Raw genomic sequence first — 25528 nt, 5'->3', positions numbered from 1 at the left:
GCTACTTTTTTTAAAAAGAAAACTAGCACTTGATTTGGGGGGGGGGGCATTAGGACACATTTATAAAATTAACCAGATAAGTGCTAATTACTACTGCAAAATGGCTGGTTATTTATCGCGCGCCTGCAAACGTGCACATTTTCCCATTTGCAGGCGCACAATAAATTAGCGCACCACTTGTATTCTGGCCCTTATTGTTTAGTTTCTGCAATATGATAGATTTCTGAGAACTGCAGGTAAAAATCTTGTTAAAGGATCACTAAATACAGTAGAATTGCATAATTAACAAGTGCATAATATAATGACAATAAAATAAAACTCTGAATTTTAAATAAGTAGTATATTTTTTTCTGACAAAATTATTGTTTTCCCTTTTATATAATCCTTCTTTTAAATAATTGCAGACATGGCCCTAAGGGACAGTCTACTTGAAAATTGTTATTCTTTAAAAAGATTGGTAATCTTTTATTACCCATTGCCCAGTTTTGCATAACCAACTTTGTTATATTATTATTCTCTTACCTCTATGATTACCTGTATCTAAGCCCCTGCAGACTGCTTCTTATCTCAGTGCTTTTTACAGTCTTGCAATTTAGCCAATCAGTACTGGTTCCTGTATAACTGTTATCACATTGGGAGTACAATGTTATCTATATGGCATACATGAACTAGCACTGTCTGGCTGTTATGCAAGATTTAAAAAGCTAATAAAAAGCACTGAGATAAGAAGCGACCTGCAGGGCATTAGAAATACGCAAACTTAGAGGTTATAAAGTATGTTAGTATAACCATGTTGGTTATACAAAACTGGGGAGTTGGTAGTAAAGGCACAATCTATCTTTTTAAACAATAAAAAAACAAGTAGACTGTCCCTTTAAAGGACCATTAAATATAGTAAAATTGCATAATCAACACGTGCATAATAAAAAGACAGCACTTACTCAGAATTTTAAATGAGCAATTTTTTTAAAAAAAATTCAAAATTTCCTGTTATTTACTGGCCCCCTGTATCATGTGACAGTCATCATCCAATCACAGACTCTTATAGGTATACACTGTGAACTGTTGCACATGCTCAGTAGGAGCTGGTGCCTCATAAAGTGTGTATGTAAAATTAATTTTTTACTGTAGTCTCCTTTTAAGTGTCATATAAGATAACATGTTTTAAAAAAATTGTAATTAATGAGGTAGCATAACATATTCAATCCAGTATAGGGAAACCAGCAATATCTTCAAGCAATGCAATGCAAACACAGACAGGAGCTCACTGCTAGCTCCAAAGTACATCCAATAAACAAAGGTGTAAACAGCATAAGCTTCCAAATCTTTTCTTTATTTAGGGAAGGAGAAGATACAAAAATAGCAGTAACGAGGTGTAAAGACTTTGAACATCTAGTGTGTATAGACTTTTTTTTATAAAGTCTCCAGTATCTTTAATATAGGAAGATAAACTTTCCACATGAGGTTGGAGAATTTTATCAAGAAATGTTGCTATATTTGATAATATGGAGTCTGTACTATCTATTATAGGACCAATCATTGATCACATTAAACTGCCTAGAAGGGGGGGGGGGGGGGCAATAGGGAATTATTATTAAAAAGAAAAGAATTGTTTTGGATATCTATACTTACCTCAATGAGGCCTTTTGGAATAAATAAAGATTATCATGTATCAGTATTTATGTAGTTTATTCAATTCAGTACAGTGTACAAAGGTATTTTTTAAACTGCTTTTTTGTATATATTTTCTATTTGATAAATTGAGCTTGTAGTACTCAGGATTTACCATTAGATGGGGTAGGTGAGTGGTTACCTGGCCTTAACATGTGTTATAATTGATTAAATAAACACCTACAGGTGTATGTTAATGAAATAACCTGTGTGGCTTCAAAACAGAGAGTTTGTGAACAGTATTACATTGTATGACTAAGGGTGTGTAACCTGAAACGTTACTGCTATTTTTGTACCTTTGAATCCTTCCCTAAATAAAGAAAAGATTTGGAAGCTTATGCTGTGGACACCTTTGTTTATTGGTAGCATAACATATGTCAGCTGCATACCCTATTTATATGATAGATTGTAGTTTGTATGAACCATTTCCAACCTGCTGTTAGCAGTATAATAGTTCAATCCTGTTCCCACAGAACACAGAAATGTTGCTTCTGCTGCTTGGAATGTGATTTTCCCACAGAATTGTGGTGGCTCATGCACAGTGACAATTTGCATGCAGAAATCATCAGGATTCTTTTGAATTCTAGTCAGAATTTCTTGTGAGCTGCAGTCAACATTTGCGGTACCTCTTGTGCTGACAATTTTTTCATGTCCAAAACATCTCATTAAATTTAAGAGTACTGTGCCATATAGCCCTGTGGACTCAGCTATTTGGTAGATGAAACAGTTCCTTTAGTCTGTTAATTAACATCCCTTTACTCCTAACATCCCATTTGTTCCCAGCTAAATTGTTTTTCACTTCTTGATGCCACCATAACGCACGCACAAGGAGGCTTTTCAGTAACTCGTAATGGCAGCACTATGGAGAGTAAAATAACGCAACTTTTTTGGCCTTAGTTTCGCACCCTGTTTAGCCCAAAACTCATAATCTAGGCAAATGTTTCTTCAGCAAAGGATAACAAGAGAATGGAGCAAATTTGATAATAGAATCAGAATAACGAAAGACAATTTTGGGGTTTCCTGTCCCTTTAAAGAGAGGGAAGGTGGCAAGTTAAAGGAACACTGAACCCAAATTTTTTCTTTTGTGAGTCAGATAGAGCATGCAATTTTAAGCAACTTTCTAATTTACCCCTATCATCAATTTTTCTTCGTTCTCTTGCTATCTTTATTTGAAAAAGAAGGCATCTAAGCTTTTTTTTTGGTTCAGACACTGGACAGAATATTTTTATTGGTGGATGGATTTGTCCACCAATCAGCAAGGACAACCCAGGTTGTTCACAAAAAATTGGCCGGCATCTAAACCTACATTCTTGCATTTCAAATAAAGATACTAAGATAATGAAGACAATTTGATAATAGGAGTAAATTAGAAAGTTGATTAAAATATCATGCTCTATCTGAATCACAAAAGATTTTTTTTGGGTTCAGTGTCCCTTTAAGGTCCCAAACTGCTGATCCATGAAGGCAATTCAAAAAAATATTTCATGGGTCTATGTGTTTTCTTTTTATGTGAGTATTGGACTTATTGAACTTCCCTCATAAATAAATTATAATTAGTGGGCTGTTATTATAATATTATTATATCATAGTAGAATCGTTTATTTTCAGTTTTTTCAGACCTTTGAAAAGAACCCAAACTAACCATTTCCCCTTTAACTACTGACCGTGTATCTGGAAGGAAGGAGAGTTGACTGGTGGTGGCTCACTCCTGGAAAACAAAGCCACATTTGTTGAGATACAGTCAAAAAGCTGTTTTGGGAATCCCAGCTCCATTTTGCATTAATTATGATACTGGCTATGCAGGGGTGTCCAAACTTTTTTGGAAGAGTGCCAGATTTCATGAAGTGAACATGTGCGAGGGCCGACCATTTTGCCTGACATTCTTTGAACTATTTTAAAATAAAAGCAAATTAACTATTTTATGTATGTTTATGTTTACAATGGAATTAAATGCTTGTCAGATGTTGATATCGTAATACTGTCTTAAAGCATATGAAAGTTCTCTTCACAGGGTTACGTTAAAGACAGTTCTTATTCACTTCACAAGGTTACGATAATGGCAGTAATTCTAGTGCAGCAAAAGTTATCCATAATCACTTCACAAGCCAAGGTTACGATACTGGCAGTAATTATAGTGCAGCAAAAGTTATCCATAATCACTTCACAAGCCAAGGTTACGATAATGGCAGTAATTATAGTGCAGCAACAGTTATTTAAGAGGTTACCTTGTAGGAATCACCTTGTAGGAATCACTGTTCAACAGGATTATTTAACAAAAAAAACTCCGTAGAGATCAGCAAGATGGTGGAGGAGTACTCCTGTGGTTCAGTACGCTCAATACGGCTGAGCTTCCTGTGGCGTGTGACGTCAGAGGACGGATAACGGCCGATTGCCGTGCACTAGAAATAACACTACTCAAGGCAGTTTGGGACTTAACTGAGCGAGCGGTGGTCGGGGACTCACTGGGGGGCCGTATAATATATATTTGTAAAATTATCTGTGGGGCCATATCAGTCCGGTACTCGTGCCGCAATTGGCCCGCGGGCCGGACTTTGGACATGCCTGGGCTATGTGAATCCTATAAAGATAGTGATATCTTGTGGATAAATGTGCATGCTATGTATATGGTGAAGATGCCCACAGTCCTTTTCTCTTTGGCTAAATGTTTTACTAGGGAATGTGATTTAAAGGTTTTATGTGTTTATGAAATATTGTGGTGTGTTTTGACTGATAATTTGTCTCATGAATATTATTAAAAGTTGCTGCTAGCAGAAGTCTATGAACTATAAATTACAAACCAATGGATTTCAGAGAGGTTTTCACATGTAAATACACATCAGCTTTTAATTTCTCTTTACAGAAATAGATGCAATGCAACAAGATACAATACAAATTATTTGAACATTATATTTAAAACATGAAAACAATCTTCTAGCAAGGCAGACTATGGTATACTGTCATTGTGAAAACGGAAGCATATATTATCCTCCTATTTGAGCATAGCATGACACAGGGTTTTCATTACCATATGCCTGTGAAACAATGGGAAACATATCTGTATCTTTATACAAGCTAAGCTAAATACGTTCCTAAAGGGACGGTAAAACAAAATATAAATTAGGCACTTTTTAGGAACATTTTGCTAATCCAAAGCATTTCAGAGATCTGCTTCTTGAAGAGCCTGCTGATTACATTTACCTGGCCTCCTATTGCTATGGCAAATCAAAGGTGATATGTAAATGAGCTCTGGCAATGATCTAACCAATAACTGTGTAGCATGCAGCTGGGACAGGCATATTGCAGCAATCTTAAAGCACATTCTAGTTTACGATATACTAAGATTATTTTAAGTAAGTTTGTAATATATTTCCTGCAACGCATACTTATTTTCACTCTGAGAATAGAACCTTTTTGCACATACCTGCTACAGATGCATGGATGTATCAGCTCTGTGCATGAGTTTGATTGACAGGCAAGAGTGTGCATCATTTCAATTGAATGTACCTTTAATTCTTACACCATTTTTCAGAATGGAGAGATCCACATGCTTGGAGAGGTCACTCACCTGCAGGCGATCATTGATGACTTAATGGTACTGACGGATGAACCTCACAAGCTTCCAGCAGCCAGTGAACAGGTAAGAGGTCAAAGGGTGGGGCAGGTGTGTTGGGTGTGCACTCACATGGAAAATACTACATTATCTTATGTATGTTTTATATGGGATTTGCACTGTAACACATAGGGGGATATTTATCAAAGGTCTGTCGGACCTGATCCGAGAGTGCGGATCAGGTCCGACAGACCTCGCTGAATGCGGAGAGCAATACGCTCTCCGTATTCAGCATTGCACCAGCAGCTCACAAGAGCTGCTGGTGCAACACCGCCCCCTGCAGACTCACGGCCAATAGGCCGCGTGCAGGGAGGTGTGAATCAACCCGATCGTACTCGATCGGGTTGAATTGTGGCGATTTCTGTCCGTCTGCTCAGAGCAGGCGGACAGGGTTATGGAGCAGTGGTCTTTAGGCCGCTGCTTCATAACTGCTGTTTCTGGCGAGTCTGAAGACTCGCCAGAAACACGGGCCCTCCAGCTCCATCCGGAGCTTTATAAATGGGCCTCATACCCTCTTACCATCTAAGGAATTATGCTGTACTACTATTTTATAAACAAGATCTCACTATTTGTTACTACTAAATTAGACGTCATACCCATCTTAAGGCTAAAAATGCTGAGGAACACATAGAAAATAACATTGTCAGTAGTGCAAAGAATGATGATGAAATGCTTGAATGAGTATTACTGCCTTTTAACAAAATAGACTCAATTACTATTATTATTACCTTTACACTGCGTATGTGAACCCATTAGTAATATTAACTGACTGAGACCCTGTGCAAGTCACTATAATGAAGCCCCAGTTATAGCCTTTGAAACCTACTCGCAACATTGTGCCACCACAATTAACCCTATATTGACAATGTTGTGCTAAGTTAACCCTTAACACAAATTATCTTTTAAATAATTGCAGACATGGTCAAGCCAACTGCTAATACCCCAAACATTATATCCCATAGATTAATACTGGCTACACAATTTTCTTCTCTGCTATATACCCCCTTAAACATGCCATGATTGAAATGATCTTCTTCATGATTCCTCGTTGTATCTCCCCATAACAATTACTCACCAATACTTTCCCTCTAAAGCCTAAAATAACCCAAAACTAAAACCTTAAAAACCTTATTAAAACTATAAAAGTTTACATAAACCTTTAAGGTGGGTTGAAGAATCTTCCTTCCTCTTCAAATATCAAGCAGCAGTTCCAGTGTATTTTCATCCTTACCACAGTCATTTTCTTAAGGGTTCCTGGCACCGCTGTACATTTATTAAAATGTTCTAATTGCTGTATCTTTGTGTCTGCCTTTCCTTAACCCTACAAAGGGCCAGATTACAAGTGGAGCATTATTTAACACTTGTGTGCTGACTCCGCTAGAAGTAACGTCGGGTAGCGTTCATATTACAAGTTGAAAGTAAAACATTTTCACTCATGCGCTAACCCGATGTGCGCAAAAAGCCAAACTTTGAATATTGCAATCGCGTTAACGTATTCCCCCATAGTAGTCAATGGGGAAAAATATGGAAAGAAAATCCTAACATACTACTCACACATCAACACAATCGCATATTCTCAAGTGCACTAACCTGACATGAAAATATGACTTTTTCACATTAGAAATGTTCTTCACATAGCAGAAGATGTTCTATTTATTCATAAATACATATATCTGATGGTATTTTGGTACAACATATATTTGTACCTATACATATATATATATATATATATATATATATATATATATATATATATATATATATATATATAGTATTTTCAGCAAAAAGAGAGCACTCACCGGGACTACCACTTATACAGCATAATAAGCTTTTTATTTATACAAGTGACGTTTCGGGGATTCCAACCTCGTCCTCAAACGGTGAGGACGGGGTTGGAACCCCCGAAACGTCACCTGTATTAATAAAAAGCTTATTATGCTGTATAAGTGGTAGTCCCGGTGAGTGCTCTCTTTTTGCTGAAAATACTGAATATTTTTTTGGATGCACCCTGGGCGGCTGAAATATAAATTGAGTGCAGAGTTCACCAGAGACTGTTATATATATATATATATATATATATATATATATATATATATATATATATATATATATATATCCTCCATGTGTATCTGCACTCTCAATGTCCAATAGTCGCCAACCAGGGTGCCAGATCAGTAAGTATTCATAGTAATCTGCAACATAGGACTGCACTCACTGGATTTATGTAAAAAATCTCTTTAATTAGGTAACGTTTCGGAGCACGCAGGCTCCTTCCTCAGACCAATACAAAACATGCAACTAAACACTGTGTCTTATAAACATATTGTGCCCCACCCTACTCCAGATGGAAGCGAGATGGATTCATAGACTTGGTACCCTATACCCCAAAGGCCTGAATATGTCCAATGACTGGCACTGCTTCCTCTGAAACTAAGCTACAATGGCTACTTTACATTCCGGTCTTGTGATGAGGCACCTGGTGCATTCCACCCGCGATTGTGGGACACAAGTCAGGTCATGATGTTGGACCAGCGGAGCACAGATAAGGTACAGGACCTGCCTGGACACACTATAGTTGGTTAACTAACCAGTGAGTTTCATATGCCCTAGTGTGATACACACTTGGTGGGTCCAACTTAAGTGTCATTTATGGGCCTGTGTGTTGGCTACTTAGTGATGGAAGCAGGTCACTTTAATACGTGACATATGGGTATTAATGGGACACCTATGGTATTCTTGAACTAGTTGGAGTACACTGTGTTTGTTCCTGGCAACTTAACACAGGATCTGTTTTCAGTAGGACTGATACAGACTTTTTTTACCTAAAGACATTAACAATCTAATAACACTATATTGCTAAACCTATACTAAGCTATTCGGGAGAATGTGATGTCACTTTGATTGCCATTTATAACAGTAAACCAATGATATATTTTGAGGTTTTACTGAATGGACTCATGAGGGTCCAGGCACAAGGTCCTAGATTGTACTATTATTAAACATTTGTATACACATATGTGTTAATGTAAAAAACTTTCAGTTCTATCTGAACTGACCCCACACGTAGTCTAACCCTATGGCTGTTTTATTGTTGAATAGGCTACAAAGATTTACACAGCCTTCTGCATTTCTATGGATTGCTACTTGATTATTTTTGTTATCAACATTACAGGGGATAAGGTCTCTCTGTCATACTTAGTGTGCCTAACTTAAAGTATATGTACAAACTTTATACATAATGTGGTTAGCCTTATGAGACACTTAGATGTATGTCAGTAATACAGTGGTGACACACACATATATATACATCCATTACGATGCTCTCAGCCCACTCAGTGTGAAATATAAATTTTAAAACTTTATTTTTTATTTTTTTTGTATGCCCTTGCTAAAGGAATATTCCTTTAAGTGTGTCCCATATTAAGGCTTTGACTATAGCTAACACGATGTAACACAAGCGGTCACGATCGCATATTGCCTAACGCCCTGCTGGGTCACCATGACGACGCGCAGATACACGCGCATACGTCATCAACTTATGTAAATTAGCCATGCGCTATGCTAATGAGCAGTACGGGCGCCGGAGCTGCTTCTCTGGGCGCCTAATACAATCTAGTGGCCCGTTCTTTTAGCTACGTTTTTGTTCATGCAACGATCTGTCCTACAGAAGATTGGGAGCCTAATTTGACCTTAAAACACAATATATACAGACATATTATTAAGTAATACATAAGGTAAGAGTGATAATGCTGCTTTAAGGGTTTACAGTACGAGTCCCTAATTTTGATTGAATAGAGATCAGCTGCAGATACATTATCACCTAGTGGGAACGGCATTTCATAAACGTTAATATGAACTCACAGTTCAAACACAACAAGAGGGTTACACAGTGCTACTCTGATGTAATGACTAATACATGTATAACCGATGTGACTATGTGTAATGCACTGCTGTACTGCCATATATCTATATGTCTATATATCACATATGAAGGTCTAATTTACACCAATATGAAATGTTTTGGCAGTCATATATCTCTTATCTAAGTAATCCATTTATGTATGTACTGGAACACATGGATGTTTAGCTTTACATTTAGTAATAGGCACTTTTTGTGGCTCATGCATTTATTGTACCACCTATACAACTTTGAAGCTTTTATGAATTATCCTAGGAATTGTTTGATTAGTAATATGGTAACACTGAGGGGGTTAGGGGTTATCACTATGACAACCCCAGTTTTGGCGCAATTCACAGTTAATTTGGTGGTGGGTGGGGCACAATATGTTTATAAGACACAGTGTTTAGTTGCATGTTTTGTATTGGTCTGAGGAAGGAGCCTGCGTGCTCCGAAACGTTACCTAATTAAAGAGATTTTTTACATAAATCCAGTGAGTGCAGTCCTATGTTGCAGATTACTATATATATATATATATATATATATATATATATATATATATATATATATATATGAATCTCTATTTATAAATACATAGAACATATTCTGCTATGTGCAGAACATTGGAATGCAAAATGTTAACAGTAAATACACAGTATAGCACTTTATTAAATATTGCATAAATATGTTTATTCATGTTTTCATATACTTAACTGCAAAGAGCTCCAATGCACATATATATATGTCTACATGTGTGTACATATGTATTTATTTGTTTATAAATGTATGTAAACATGTCTGTAAAAAAATATATACACATATAAATACATATGTATACACACACACACACACACACACATATATATATATATATATATATATATATATATATATATATATATATATATATATATATATATATATATATACACACAAATACATATCCATATTTAAACATGTATATGCAGTGACGTCACTAGGGTTGGTGTCACCCGGTGCGGTAAATTATGGTGTCACCCCCCCCTCCCCCAAGAAAGCAGACACACACAAACACAAAAACACAGGCACACACACATACAAACACTCAGACACACTTAAAACACACTCAGATGCACACACAAATACTCGGAAACACACTCAGACACACACACAAAAACACTCAGACACACACACAAAAACACTGACACAAACACTTACACACACACACACAGACAAAAACACTCACACAGAAACACTCAGACAGACACACATGCAAAACACTCAGACACACACACAAAAACACTCAGGCACACACACAAAAGCACTCAGACACACACAAACTCAGACACACACACATACAAAATATTTAAACTACACTGCATTAATTATAAAGCTCATGCCTAGAGCTGCTCCCTGGCTCAGCAGAGCATCAAATAAAAGATAAACAGAGCACTCTAAAAATAAATCACTAAAGAAAAGGTTTAGGCGCGCAAACTATGAAAATTCTGCTCTCTGACTCTGTTTCAAGTCTGTCAGTGCACTGCCCCAGGCCGCGTGCCTACCGCTTCTTATGGCCAAGCACCTCTGCTCTCTGTTACTGTGCTTCTATGGTATTTTTTATGTGTTTTGTGCAACTTTTTTCTCTCTCGAAACAGTTAACTAGAACTCTGAGGACACTGTAATCATTCTAGTGTAAATCGCAAATTGCGTTTATTTTCAACTTGTAAAACGAGCGCTGAACTCGACGCATTGCAAAGACCTGCGATAAACCCCTTTTTGCTTGCACGTTTCTGTCACTGAGCCAGGAGGCGGCATGAATAAAAATGTGAGAAAGAGAGTGGAGAAGGAATAAAGAGAGCTGCATGGAGATGCTAATATAATACAATTCAGTGTGAACTTTTGTTTTCTAGGTTATTAAGGATCTTAAAGGCTCTGATTATACTTGGTCTTATCAGACACCCCCATCCTCCCCAAGCAGCTCTGGATCTCGCAAGTCAAGCATGTGCAGGTCAGTTTGTCACACTGAGCAAAAGCTATTTAGTCTAACATAACACGTTTTACAAGAACACTAGTTCATGGGAAATTAGTTTTAAGGAGGAGATCCTATAAAGCAACTGACACTACAGAGAATGGGTTATTTCAAGGGCAATACCAGCATCTACAGGTTCTTCTAACACTCTAAAACTCCATAATAATTGGTCAAGGTTAATTTTTTTTCTTTGCAAGCATTAATAACAATTTAAAACTGGTTAGGAAGGGTATATGTTACTGCTCACAGTACACTCTTCCTGGGACCACAGAGAACAAGAATTTTATCCTTTGTTTGTAATGGATAATTTTTTAGTAAACTACAGCTAAATAGTGGTAGATAAAAACTTTTTATAATGAATGAAATACTGGCCGTATAAATTCTTTTAAGCCAGTTAGATTAATCAGTAACACACACACACACATATATATATATATATATATATATATATATATATATATATATATATATATATATATATATATATATATATATATATATATATAATTGTAAATGCACTTGAAAATGTACTTTTGTTATTGGAAGGTCAAAACTAGACATGTGCATTCGGCAGTTTCATTGATGGCAGAACTAGGAGTCTATTTTCAGTATTAGGGGCCTATTTATTATGGTGCAAGCGGACATGATCTGATATAGGGGTTCATGTCCGCTGCACATCGATAAATGCAGACAGCATACGCTGTCGGCATTTATCATTGCTCCAGCAGTTCTTGTGAACTGCTGGTGCAATGCTGCCCCTTGCAGATTCGCGGCCAATTGGCCGCTAGCAGGGTGTGTCAATCAACCCGGATTTTAATGTGTTTCACTTGTACAAGAGGATATTTGGCTACGAAAAAATAGCCTCCTAATTTTGCATTTGGAAGTGAACGAAACTGCAGAATGCACATATCTACTCAAAACAAGTAGCTTTATATGGTTCTGGGCCTGCATTCCAAAGTACAGAATACGTTTTATAAGTTTGGGACCCAAGATTCCTTGTAAAAAGCAGAAACTCACAGTGATACAGCTCCTGGCGGAAAGTGCTCGTGAAGACCTGGGGGTAGCTGCCAAACTCCCCAAATAACATATGTTCAATCAATGGTCGGTCCACAGCACTTAGATAAAAGTTCACTTTATTGAATACAGATAAAAGAAAGAAAGTGACGTTTCAGGGTTGCCCCTTTAATCATACCATGATACAATGATACCATTGTATGATTAAAGGGGCAACCCTGAAACGTCACTTTCTTTGTTTTATCTGTATTCAATAAAGTGAACTTTTATCTAAGTGCTGTGGACCGACCATTGATTGAATATATGTAAAAAGCAGAAAGGCTAAGATACAATTCTGTACATGGCCCAATGATTAAAGAATGTTAGAATATTTTAAAACACTTTATACATTATACTTAGACAATGTGAAATAGAACCATTAAAGACACCAAATCACTCAGGAATATGAAATGGACTTAAAGGGACAAGATGAGATGCATATGCAAAGATTTTATTTGAAATATTATCTCTATTAGAGTGACAACTTTTAAAGTGCACTCAGCTCACGGCCCATACATTTGTAAGCTGTGTGCAGGCATTCTTCCCCCACACATGTTCCAAGTGCTAGTAAAGTGTAACCAGTACTAGGAGCGTATAACAATGTGAGAGATATAGCAGAACTTCTCTACTTATCTTTATGAAATTTATCAGGAAGATAGATCTCAATTTAGCTTTATTGATCCGTAAGTTGTCGAAGTAGATTTTTGTTTTAATCCAAAAATAGCAAGTTTTTTTTATATCTTCTGGCCATTCATTTACAAAAGCCCCTTTCTCTTGTTAAGTGTATCCAGTCCACGGATCATCCATTACTTGTGGGATATTCTCCTTCCCAACAGGAAGTTGCAAGAGGATCACCCACAGCAGAGCTGCTATATAGCTCCTCCCCTCACTGCCATATCCAGTCATTCTCTTGCAACTCTTAACTAAGATGGAGGTCGTAAGAGGACTGTGGTGTTTTATACTTAGTTTATTTCTTCAATCAAAAGTTTGTTATTTTTAAATGGTACCGGAGTGTACTGTTTATCTCAGGCAGTATTTAGAAGAAGAATCTGCCTACGTTTTCTATGATCTTAGCAGAAGTAACTAAGATCCTTTGCTGTTCTCAGATATTCTGAGGAGTGAGGTAACTTCAGAGGGGGAATAGCGTGCAGGTTTTCCTGCAATAAGGTATGTGCAGTTAAAATATTTTTCTAGGGATGGAATTTGCTAGAAAATGCTGCTGATACCGAAGTAATGTAAGTAAAGCCTTAAATGCAGTGATAGCGACTGGTATCAGGCTTATTAATAGAGATACATACTCTTATAAAAGTGTATTTTAAAACGTTTGCTGGCATGTTTAATCGTTTTTTTACATATGTTTGGTGATAAAACTTATTGGGGCCTAGTTTTTTCCACATGGCTGGCTTGAATTTTGCCTAGAAACAGTTCCCTGAGGCTTCCCAATGTTGTAATGTGAGTGGGAGGGGCCTATTTTGGCGTTTTTTTTGCACAGCAAAAATTACAGACACAGACATCCAGCTTCTTCCTGCATGATCCAGGACTTCTCTGAAGGGCTCAAAAGGCTTCAAAAGTCGTATTGAGGGAGGTAAAAAGCCACAGTAGAGCTGTGGCAGTTGTTGTGACTGTTTAAAAAACGTTTTTGTCATTTGTTATTCCGTTTTTGGTATTAAGGGGTTAATCATCCATTTGCAAGTGGGTGCAATGCTCTGCTAACTTATTACATACACTGTAAAAATTTCGTTAGTGTAACTGCATTTTTTCACTGTTATTTCAAAATTTGGGAAAATTTGTGTTTCTTAAAGGCGCAGTAACGTTTTTTATATTGCTTGTAAACTTGTTTTAAAGTGTTTTCCAAGCTTGCTAGTCTCATTGCTAGTCTGTTTAAACATGTCTGACACAGAGGAACCTACTTGTTCATTATATTTGAAAGCCATGGTGGAGCCCCATAGGAGAATGTGTACTAAATGTATTGATTTCACCTTAAACAGTAAAGATCAGTCTTTATCTATAAAAGAATTACCACCAGAGGGTTCTGTCGAGGGGGAAGTTATGCTAACTCTCCCCACGTGTCAGACCCTTCGCCTCCCGCTCAGGGGACGCACGCTAATATGGCGCCAATTACATCAGGGACGCCCATAGCGATTACCTTGCAGGACATGGCTGCAATCATGAATAATACCCTGTCAGAGGTATTATCTAGATTGCCTGAATTAAGAGGCAAGCGCGATAGCTCTGGGGTTAGGAGAGATACAGAGCGCGCAAATGCTGTTAGAGCCATGTCTGATACTGCGTCACAGTATGCAGAACATGAGGACGGAGAGCTTCAGTCTGTGGGTGACATCTCTGACTCGGGGAAACCTGATTCAGAGATTTCTAATTTTAAATTTAAGCTTGAGAACCTCCGTGTATTGCTTGGGGAGGTATTAGCTGCTCTGAATGACTGTAACACAGTTGCAATTCCAGAGAAATTGTGTAGGCTGGATAGATACTATGCGGTGCCGGTGTGTACTGACGTTTTTCCTATACCTAAAAGGCTTACAGAAATTATTAGCAAGGAGTGGGATAGACCCGGTGTGCCCTTTTCCCCACCTCCTATATTTAGAAAAATGTTTCCAATAGACGTCACTACACGGGACATATGGCAGACAGTCCCTAAGGTGGAGGGAGCAGTTTCTACTTTAGCAAAGCGTACCACTATCCCGGTTGAGGACAGTTGTGCTTTTTCAGATCCAATGGATAAAAATTGGAGGGTTACCTTAAGAAAATGTTTATTCAACAAGGTTTTATTTTACAGCCCCTTGCATGCATTGCGCCTGTCACTGCTGCGGCGGCATTCTGGTTTGAGGCCCTGGAAGAGGCCATCCAGACAGCTCCATTGAATGAAATTATTGACAAGCTTAGAACGCTTAAGCTAGCTAACTCATTTGTTTCTGATGCCATTGTTCATTTGACTAAACTAACGGCTAAGAATTCCGGATTCGCCATCCAGGCGCGTAGGGCGCTATGGCTTAAATCCTGGTCAGCTGACGTGACTTCAAAGTCTAAATTACTCAACATTCCTTTCAAGGGGCAGACCTCATTCGGGCCTAGTTTGAAGGAAATTATTGCTGACATTACTGGAGGCAAGGGTCATACCCTTCCTCAGGACAGGGCCAAATCAAAGGCCAAACAGTCTAATTTTCGTGCCTTTCGAAATTTCAAGGCAGGAGCAGCATCAACTTCCTCCGCTTCAAAATAAGAGGGAACTGTTGCTCATTCCAGACAGGCCTGGAAACCTAACCAGTCCTGGAACAAGGGCAAGCAGGCCAGGAAGCCTGCTGCTGCCCCCAAGACAGCATGAAGGAACGGCCCCCTATCCGGAAACGGATCTAGTGGGGGGCAGACTTTCTCTCTTCGCCCAGGCGTGGGCAAGAGATGTTCAGGATCCCTGGGCATTGGAGATCATATCTCAGGGATATCTTCTGGACTTCAAAGCTTCTCCTCCACAAGGGAGATTTCATCTTTCAAGGTTATCATCAAACCAGATAAAGAAAGAGGCATTCCTAAGCTGTGTGCAAGACCTCCTAGTAATGGGAGTGATCCATCCAGTTCCGCGGACGGAACAAGGACAGGGATTTTATTCAAATCTGTTTGTGGTTCCCAAGAAAGAGGGAACCTTCAGACCAATATTGGATCTAAAGATCTTAAACAAATTCCTAAGAGTTCCATCATTCAAAATGGAAACTATTCGGACCATCCTACTCATGATCCAAGAGGGTCAGTACATGACCACAGTGGACTTAAAGGATGCCTACCTTCACATACCGATTCACAAAGATCATCATCGGTTCCTAAGGTTTGCCTTTCTAGACAGGCATTACCAATTTGTAGCTCTTCCCTTCAGGTTGGCCACTGCCCCGAGAATTTTTACAAAGGTTCTGGGCTCACTTCTGGTGGTTCTAAGACCGCAAGGCATAGCTGTGGCTCCGTATCTAGACGACATCCTGATACATGCGTCAAGCTTTCAAATTGCCAAGTCTCATACAGAGATAGTTCTGGCATTTCTGAGGTCGCATGGGTGGAAAGTGAACGTGGAAAAGAGTTCTCTATCACCACTCACAAGAGTCTCCTTCCTAGGGACTCTTATAGATTCTGTAGAGATGAAAATTTACCTGACGGAGTCCAGGTTATCAAAACTTCTAAATCCTTGCCGTGTCCTTCATTCCATTCCACGCCCGTCAGTGGCTCAGTGCATGGAAGTAATCTGCTTAATGGTAGCGGCAATGGACATAGTGCCATTTGCGCGCTTGCATCTCAGACCGCTGCAATTATGCATGCTAAGTCAGTGGAATGGGGATTACTCAGATTTGTCCCCTCTACTAAATCTGGATCAAGAGACCAGAGATTCTCTTCTCTGGTGGCTTTCTCGGATCCATCTGTCCAAGGGTATGACCTTTCGCAGGCCAGATTGGACGATTGTAACAACAGATGCCAGCCTTCTAGGTTGGGGCGCAGTCTGGAACTCCCTGAAGGCTCAGGGATCATGGACTCAGGAGGAGAAACCCCTCCCAATAAATATTCTGGAGTTAAGAGCAATATTCAATGCTCTTCTAGCTTGGCCTCAGTTAGCAACACTGAGGTTCATCAGATTTCAGTTGGACAACATCACGACTGTGGCTTACATCAACCATCAAGGGGGAACCAGGAGTTCCCTAGCGATGTTAGAAGTCTCAAAGATAATTCGCTGGGTAGAGTCTCACTCTTGCCACCTGTCAGTGATCCACATCACAGGCGTAGAGAATTGGGAGGCGGATTTTCTAAGTCGTCCGACTTTTCATCCGGGGGAGTAGGAACTCCATCCGGAGGTGTCTGCTCAACTGGTCCATCGTTGGGGCAAACCAGAACTGGATCTCATGGCGTCTCGCCAGAACGCCAAGCTTCCTTGTTACGGATCCAGGTCCAGGGACCCGGGAGCAACGCTGATAGGTGCTCTAGCAGCTCCTTGGTTCTTCAACCTGGCCTATGTGTTTCCACCGTTTCCTCTGCTCCCTCGACTGATTGCCAAAATCAAACAGGAGAGAGCATCGGTGATTCTGATAGCTCCTGCATGGCCACGAAGGACCTGGTATGCAGACCTAGTGGACATGTCATCTCTTCCACCATGGACTCTGCCTCTGAGGCAGGACCTTCTAATACAAGGTCCTTTCAATCATCCAAATCTACTTTCTCTGAGACTGACTGCATGGAGATTGAACGCTTGATTCTATCAAGGCGTGGCTTCTCCGAGTCAGTCATTGATACCTTAATACAGGCTCGGAAGCCTGTCACCAGGAAATCTACCATAAGATATGGCGTAAATATCTTTATTGGTGTGAATCCAAGAGTTACTCATGGAGTAAGGTTAGGATTCCTAGGATATTGTCCTTTCTCCAAGAGGGTTTGGACAAAGGCTTATCAGCTAGTTCTTTAAAAGGACAGATCTCTGCTCTGTCTATTCTTTTGCACAAGCGTCTGGCAGAAGTTCCAGACGTCCAGGCATTTTGTCAGGCTTTGGTTAGGATTAAGCCTGTGTTTAAAACTGTTGCTCCCCCGTGGAGCTTAAACTTGGTTCTTAAAGTTCTTCAGGGAGTTCCGTTTGAACCCCTTCATTCCATTGATATTAAACTTTTATCTTGGAAAGTTCTGTTTTTGATGGCTATTTCCTCGGCTCGAAGAGTCTCTGAGTTATCTGCCTTACATTGTGATTCTCCTTATCTGATTTTTCATTCAGACAAGGTAGTTCTGCGTACCAAACCTGGGTTTTTACCTAAGGTGGTTTCTAACAGGAATATCAATCAAGAGATTGTTGTTCCATCATTGTGTCCTAATCCTTCTTCAAAGAAGGAACGTCTTTTGCATAATCTGGATGTAGTCCGTGCCTTGAAGTTTTACTTACAGGCTACTAAAGATTTTCATCAAACATCTGCCCTGTTTGTCGTTTACTCTGGACAGAGGAGAGGTCAAAAAGCTTCGGCAACCTCTCTCTCCTTTTGGCTTCGGAGCATAATACGCTTAGCCTATGAGACTGCTGGACAGCAGCCCCCTGAAAGGATTACAGCTCATTCTACTAGAGCTGTGGCTTCCACCTGGGCCTTTAAAAATGAGGCCTCTATTGAACAGATTTGCAAGGCTGCGACTTGGTCTTCACTTCACACCTTTTCAAAATTTTACAAATTTGACACTTTTGCTTCTTCGGAGGCTATTTTTGGGAGAAAGGTTCTACAGGCAGTGGTTCCTTCCGTTTAAGTTCCTGCCTTGTCCCTCCCATCATCCGTGTACTTTAGCTTTGGTATTGGTATCCCACAAGTAATGGATGATCCGTGGACTAGATACACTTAACAAGACAAAACATAATTTATGTTTACCTGATAAATTTATTTCTCTTGTAGTGTATCCAGTCCACGGCCCGCCCTGTCCTTTTAAGGCAGGTCTAAATTTTAATTAAACTACAGTCACCACTGCACCCTATGGTTTCTCCTTTCTCGCCTTGTTTCGGTCGAATGACTGGATATGGCAGTGAGGGGAGGAGCTATATAGCAGCTCTGCTGTGGGTGATCCTCTTGCAACTTCCTGTTGGGAAGGAGAATATCCCACAAGTAATGGATGATCCGTGGACTGGATACACTACAAGAGAAATAAATTTATCAGGTAAGCATAAATTATGTTTTTTTTAGCATGCTGTTATTGGCCAGTACAGCCAATCTGATGCTGTACTCTCCACCCCATTGGATAAAAGCAGAATATGCTCCCTGGAATGTTATTGGTTGTGATGGGTCATGCAGCACAACAGTTAGCGCATGACCTGTCTTTAGCTAGTGTGGCTTACGATTGACCCTGCTGCCAGTTGACACACTAACAAAAGGCTTTTGTGGATGTACGGCTGATCAGGATGAACCTGTTACTTTAGTGCTTGATCACACCAGTAAACAGACACTTCTGAGATTATTCTAACAGCAGTAAAAATGATCATTAGTTTCAGTAGTGTTGAGAAAAAGTTATATTTACTTCCCTTTAAACTCAAAATGAAATTCAACATACAATATTTAATTATATTAATTAAAAACTGTACTTTTTTATGTATTTTTCCATGCCTATGCTGTAAATTAATTTGGAATTTGTGTTTATCCCCTAAACCAGAGCTTTCCAAACTTTTCATGTTAGTGACACACTTTTTAGACCTACATCATTTCGCGACACAGTAATTCAGTTGTACTAGCAAACAGGAGGTTAAACTAATTTGCTTTAAGAGATACAGACACATACATAAATTATATAATAACAAAATGTATTTACAAGTAACAGTAAGTATGTGCAAGAATTTAAAAAAAGTTTAATAACACCAATAGCTACTTACTATTTTAATGGGATGTATGAGGTTGATGGGATGAACACAATTTCTGAATATTTGGTGGAATATTAGATAAAGACACTCACATCTCATCATCAAGCATTTTTAAGCTTCCACATCCTATCCATATATCAAGAGCAGGAGCAGCAATGCACTACTGGGAGCTAGCTGCAAAAAAACCCCCACTGACTTCAGCTCAACGTTTAAGCTGCAGCCCTCAGAGCTCGGTGGGTCCGATTGACTACTGCCCGCGCTGCATACACACTGCTGTTCCACTCACTGACTACACATGCAGTCACGAGCCAATTAGACTACACGTGCAGTCAGAAGCCAATGTGCCGCCAATGGGAATAGTTTCAGTTCCCACTGAGCTGCGCCAATAGGTTAAGATGATTTGTGTCCCCCTAGGTATCAATCACGTGTCAACTATGTGATATGCGTAGCAGGCAGGCGGAAAGTCAGAAACCAAAAAAAAAAATTAAAAAAAAATTGTGCTGAAGCAGGGACACACCTACACACTGCTGCCGACACACTAGTGTGTCCCGACACACAGTTTGGAAAGCACTGCCCTAAACCCATAAAATCTAGAGTGCATCCTGCAGAATTAAACAGTGTGGCCCAGACACATACTATAGAATGAATAATGCAGCGCTTTATAAATAGGGAAGAGACTTTGCAAGGGGCCTGACACTATAATGCAAAACAGTGCACGTATGGCAGCTTCAAATGTTTGAAAACTTTGTATGCAGATCATTTGCAAGGCTTAATATTCAATCTCTACTAGAAACATATAAATGGCTTTAATGCTCATTTAATTGATTATGTCCAAAAATATAATTTAAAGTTCTGACAATCTGGAAATAGGGCCATAAATGATTCTACTATAGTGAGTTGAATATATGAATGAGACTACTCTCTTTCCCTGTCTCCCACTCTCTCATATTTGCAGATCACTATATATGCATTATGGTCTGACCACTAGTTATGGAGTTTTAGGGCTGAAATAAATCACTTTAATGCTAGATACATACTGCTACATACATGAGACCGTAAATCACCATGTGAGTCATATAGGGGATACTTGCCCAGGTATATCCAACTACCTTTATATTCTATCAGCTCTGGAGTACTCCTCCTTAAAAATACTTCCTACTCACTGACTCTTACAGACACGTGACCTCTGTGATTGACCCACATTCACATTCACTTTGTGTTAGTGTTTTGCCCTTCACATCCCTTCTCCTACACTACCATGTGCTGTCAACACCATTAACACTTCCCTTGTCAAAGCTTTGCCCTATTCAACCCTCTGCCCTCCCCTCCCATTTGCCACAGTACAAAGACTGCCCCCTCCTGGCCAGCTGCCTCGCACCCGCACTCACCGGGTTCCACGTGTCGCTATCGTAGCCTCCCGCAGCCCACTGGGGGTCCCCAGCGCCTGGTCAGTGTATCATCCCACGATTCAGGATGCAGCTCTCATGAAGCCATTTACTCCAAACCACCATCACCAATGCCCTCAGACATCACCAGCCAGGTAAAGTATCAGAGATTAGAATTATGTTTTTCATTGACTTTAATTCTTTTAAACTTTTAGAGTATTTCTATTCATTACATTGCATGGGGTTTTGGGTTACATTCTAGATATTCTATAGCAGTTGCAATTTCTAAATTGTGAAGGGGCTTTTATAATCCAAAAAACATACGGCTAGATTATGAGTTTTGCGGTATGAGTGAAAAAGCAGCGTTAAGGCTCTTTTTCACTACCGCTGGTATTACGAGTCTTGCAGGTTTCGGGGCACCACACACTTTTTTAGCCGTAACTAACACCTAACCTTACACTACAGTTAAATAAATTACATAAATTAAATACAATTAACTAAATTACAAAAAAACAAACACTAAATTACACAAAATAAAAAAAGAAATTATCAGATATTTAAACTAATTACACCTAATCTAATAGCCCTATCAAAATAAAAAAAGCTCCCCAAAATAAAAAAAACCCTAGCCTAAACTAAACTACCAATAGCCCTTAAAAGGGCCTTTTGCGGGGCATTGCCCCAAAGAAATCAGCTCTTTTTCCTGTAAAAAAAAAATACAAACAACCCCCCAACAGTAAAACCCACCACCCACACAACCAACCCCCCAAATAAAATCCTAACTTAAAAACCTTAGCTCCCCATTGCCCTGAAAAGGGCATTGCCCTTAAAAGGGCATTTAGCTCTTTTTCCGCACAAACCCTAATCTAAAAAAACCCCCAACCAATAAACCCTTAAAAAAGCCTAACACTAACCCCCGAAGATCCACTTACAGTTTTTGAAGACCCGACATCCATCCTCAATAAAGCCGGCAGAAGTCCTCAACGAAGCGGCAGAAGTCTTCATCCAACCGGGCAGAAATCTTCATCCAACCGGGAACAATGAATTCTCCTTTAAATGACGTCATCCAAGATGGTGTCCCTTGAATTCTGATTGGCTGATAGAATTCTATAAGCCAATGGTTGGATGAAGACTTCTGCCGCTTCGTTGAGGACTTCTTCCGGCTTCGTTGAGGATGGATGTCGGGTCTTCAAAAACTGTAAGTGGATCTTCGGGGGTTAGTGTTAGGCTTTTTTAAGGGTTTATTAGGTGGGTTTTATTTTTAGATTAGGGTTTGGGCGGAAAAAGAGCTAAATGCCCTTTTAAGGGCAATGCCCATCCAAATTCCCTTTTCAGGGCAATGGGGAGCTTAGTTTTTTTTAGTTAGGATTTTATTTGGGGGGTTGATTGTGCAGGTGGTGGGTTTTACTGTTGGGGGGTTGTTTGTATTTTTTTTTTTTTACAGGTAAAAGCTGATTTCTTTGGGGCAATGCCCCGCAAAAGGCCCTTTTAAGGGCTATTGGTAGTTTAGTTTAGGCTAGGGTTTTTTTATTTTGGGGGGGCTTTTTTTATTTTGATAGGGCTATTAGATTAGGTGTAATTAGTTTAAATATCTGATAATTTCTTTTTTTATTTTGTGTAATTTAGTGTTTGTTTTTTGTTTTTAGTTAATTGTATTTAATTTATGTAATTTATTTAATTGTATTGTAAGGTTAGGTGTTAGTGTAAAACAGGTTAGGTTTTATTTTACAGGTAAATTTGTATTTATTTTAACTAGGTAGTTAGTAAATAGTTAATAACTATTTAGTAACTATTCTACCTAGTTAAAATAAATACAAACTTGCCTGTGAAATAAAAATAAAACCTAAGGTAGATACAATGTAACTATTAGTTATATTGTAGGTATCTTAGGGTTTATTTTATACGTAAGTATTTAGTTTTAAAAAGGAATTATTTAGTTATGAATAGTAGGTTTTATTTAGATTTATTTTAATTACATTAAAGTTAGTGGGTGTTAGGGTTTGACTTAGGGTTAGGTTTAGGGGTTAATAAATTTAGTATAGTTGCGGCGACGTTGGGGACGGCAGATTAGGGGTTAATAAGTGAAGGTAGGTTGCGGCGACATTGGGGATGGGAGATTAGGGGTTAATAACATTATGTTGGTGTCAGCGATGTTGGGGGCAGCAGATTAAGGGTTAATAAGTATAATGTAGGTGTCTGCTATGTCAGGGGCGGCAGATTAGGGGTTAATAAGTATAATGTAGGTGTCGGCGATGTCAGGGCAGCAGATTAGGGGTTAATAAGTATAATGTAGGTGTCGGCGATGTCGGGGGCAGCAGATTAGGGGTCAATAAGTATAATGTAGGTGTCGGCGATGTCAGGCGCGGCAGATTTGGGGTTAATAAGTATAATGTAGATGTCGGCGATGTCAGGGGCAGCAGATTAGGGGTTAATAAGCATAAGATTAGGGGTGTTTATACTCAGGGTTTATGTTAGGGTGTTAGGTGTAAACATACATTTTCTTTCCCCATAGGAATCAATGGGGCTGCGTTACGGAGCTTTACGCTCCTTTTTTGCAGGTGTTTGGCTTTTTTTCAGCCGTCTCTCTCTATTGACGTCTATGGGAAATCGTGCACGAGCACGTAAAACCAGCTTACCGCAGCGCTGGTATTGGAGTGCGGTATGGAGCTCAATTTTGCTCTACGCTCACTTCTTGCCTGCTAACGCCGGGTTTTTACAAACCTGTAATACCAGCTCTGTAGGTAAGTGAGCGGTGACAATAACTTGCAAGTTAGTACCGAGCAGCTCTTACTGCAAAACTCGTAATCTAGCCGATTGTTAGATAGATAGATAGATAGATAGATAGATATGTATCTGAAGAAAGTGACGCCCGTAGCAGGCAGTAGTCAACACTCTCCAGTGAATAGAAAAAACGGACTGGCTATGCTAGAGAACAGTTTTAAATTAATTAATTTCACAGAATAAAAATATTTTCACCACTGGTTGTATATTAGATTGTATACAGCTGGTGATCTAAAGCTCTCCTCTCTGGTGAGATTATCTAATAGGTCTCCTCAATGATACAAGGTCCCTTAAACAATTTTATAAAGGCAAATGTTAGCTTAAAGGGACAGTCTACTCCAGAATGTATTGTTTAAAAAGAGAGATAATACCTTTATTACCTATTCCCCAGTTTTGTATAACCAACACGGTTATATTAATATACTATTTACCTCTGTGATTACCTTGTATCTAAGCCTCAGCTGACTGCCCTCTTATTTCAGTTCTTTTGACAGACTTTCATTTTAGCCAATCAGTGCCGTCTCATAAGTAACTCCATAGGCGTGAGCACTATGTTATCTATACGGCACACGTGACCTTACGCCCTCTAGCTGTGAAAAACTGTTAAATGCATTCCGATAAGAGGCGGCCTTCAAGGGCTTAGAAATTAGCATATGACCCTAACTAGGTTTAGCTTTTAACTCAGACTACCATGAGAACAAAGCAAATTTAATAATAAAAGTAAATTGGAAAGTTGTTTAAAATTACATGCCCAATCTGAATCATGAAAGTTCAACTCTGACTAGACTGTCCCTTTAAGAGCTATTTATTTTGCTATGCAGGGTTCTGTGTGTGATGGAGTGACACCTACTTCACAATATAATGCTAAAAAAGCCACACAGATTTTGCATGATTTCTCTCCATGCCAGAGAGCTCATCTGGCCCTTAATGTTATGTTCTAAAATATTATATATTTTTGCCTATATTTACTGAAATGGATGACTAAATATATGGAACAATTAAAATGACGTTTATTCACCTAGTGAGATAGAAAATAATATATCAAGCCTTCACATGAGTCTTGCGAACATAAAACTCTATTAAGCAATGTCACAGGTCCGACATTTTATTGCCTTGATTTGTTTAACCCTTTCTGCTTTTATTTGTTGTTACCCTGATGTAACTTTCTGCCTCTGTTTCCCACTCTCTTACTGACTTTACTCAGAAGTCCTCAAGTTCGGCATCATCAGAAGCATCAGAGACTTGTCAGTCTGTCAGTGAATGCAGTTCGCCCACATCAGTGAGTACCTTTCTGTGAGAAGTCATAGATATATGTAGAATTTTCATGAAATTAGTGGTATAAGAGTTATCAGCTGTGAATACATAGATACAGTGACAAAGTATGTACTGGCACATCTACAGTGGAACTTCACAATGGAGTGCCCATGAGAAGTGTCTTCCATGCTTTTCACAGGGTTTTCATAGTAGAAGCAATTTCAATCCATTTCTAAATCCACAATAAACCACACATCACAAGAATTTCAAATGCATTTGCGGCACCATATGGCCAGAGGAACAGTTTGACAGTACTTTTTTCAGTCCATCAGAAAATACTTTTTTAATAGCTTTTTGCATCATTTTTATATAAATTCAACAGCCTTGAATTCTTGAAAAAAAAACAATTTTGACTTGTTATAATCAGCAGGTATTGAGGTCTATTTATTAAAGGTCTGTCTGACCTGATCCGACAGTGCGGATCAGGTCCGACAGACCTCGCTGAATG

The 25528-nt window shown here is 39.0% G+C and overlaps 1 protein-coding gene across 3 annotated transcripts in view; it reads left to right on the top strand.

The window, feature by feature from the left end:
* Window positions 1-25528, top strand: part of MTSS2 (MTSS I-BAR domain containing 2) — a 251462-nt gene that overhangs the window by 203963 nt on the left and 21971 nt on the right. The window contains exons 8-11 of one of the 3 annotated variants that reach the window (XM_053702330.1): window positions 5201-5308; window positions 11069-11166; window positions 21014-21140; window positions 24971-25045. In XM_053702330.1, the coding sequence (XP_053558305.1) occupies window positions 5201-5308; window positions 11069-11166; window positions 21014-21140; window positions 24971-25045 (408 nt within the window). Of the gene's footprint in view, window positions 1-5200; window positions 5309-11068; window positions 11167-20941; window positions 21141-24970; window positions 25046-25528 lie in introns of all 3 variants that reach the window. The other 2 variants (XM_053702322.1, XM_053702313.1) reach the window with 2 other exon arrangements.

This window comes from Bombina bombina, chromosome 1 (genome assembly GCF_027579735.1).
Source record: "Bombina bombina isolate aBomBom1 chromosome 1, aBomBom1.pri, whole genome shotgun sequence".
In the NCBI taxonomy this organism is placed as follows: Eukaryota; Metazoa; Chordata; class Amphibia; order Anura; family Bombinatoridae; genus Bombina; species Bombina bombina.
The sequence above is the reverse complement of the archived record's forward strand: the minus strand, read 5'-3'. Positions and strand labels throughout refer to the sequence as shown.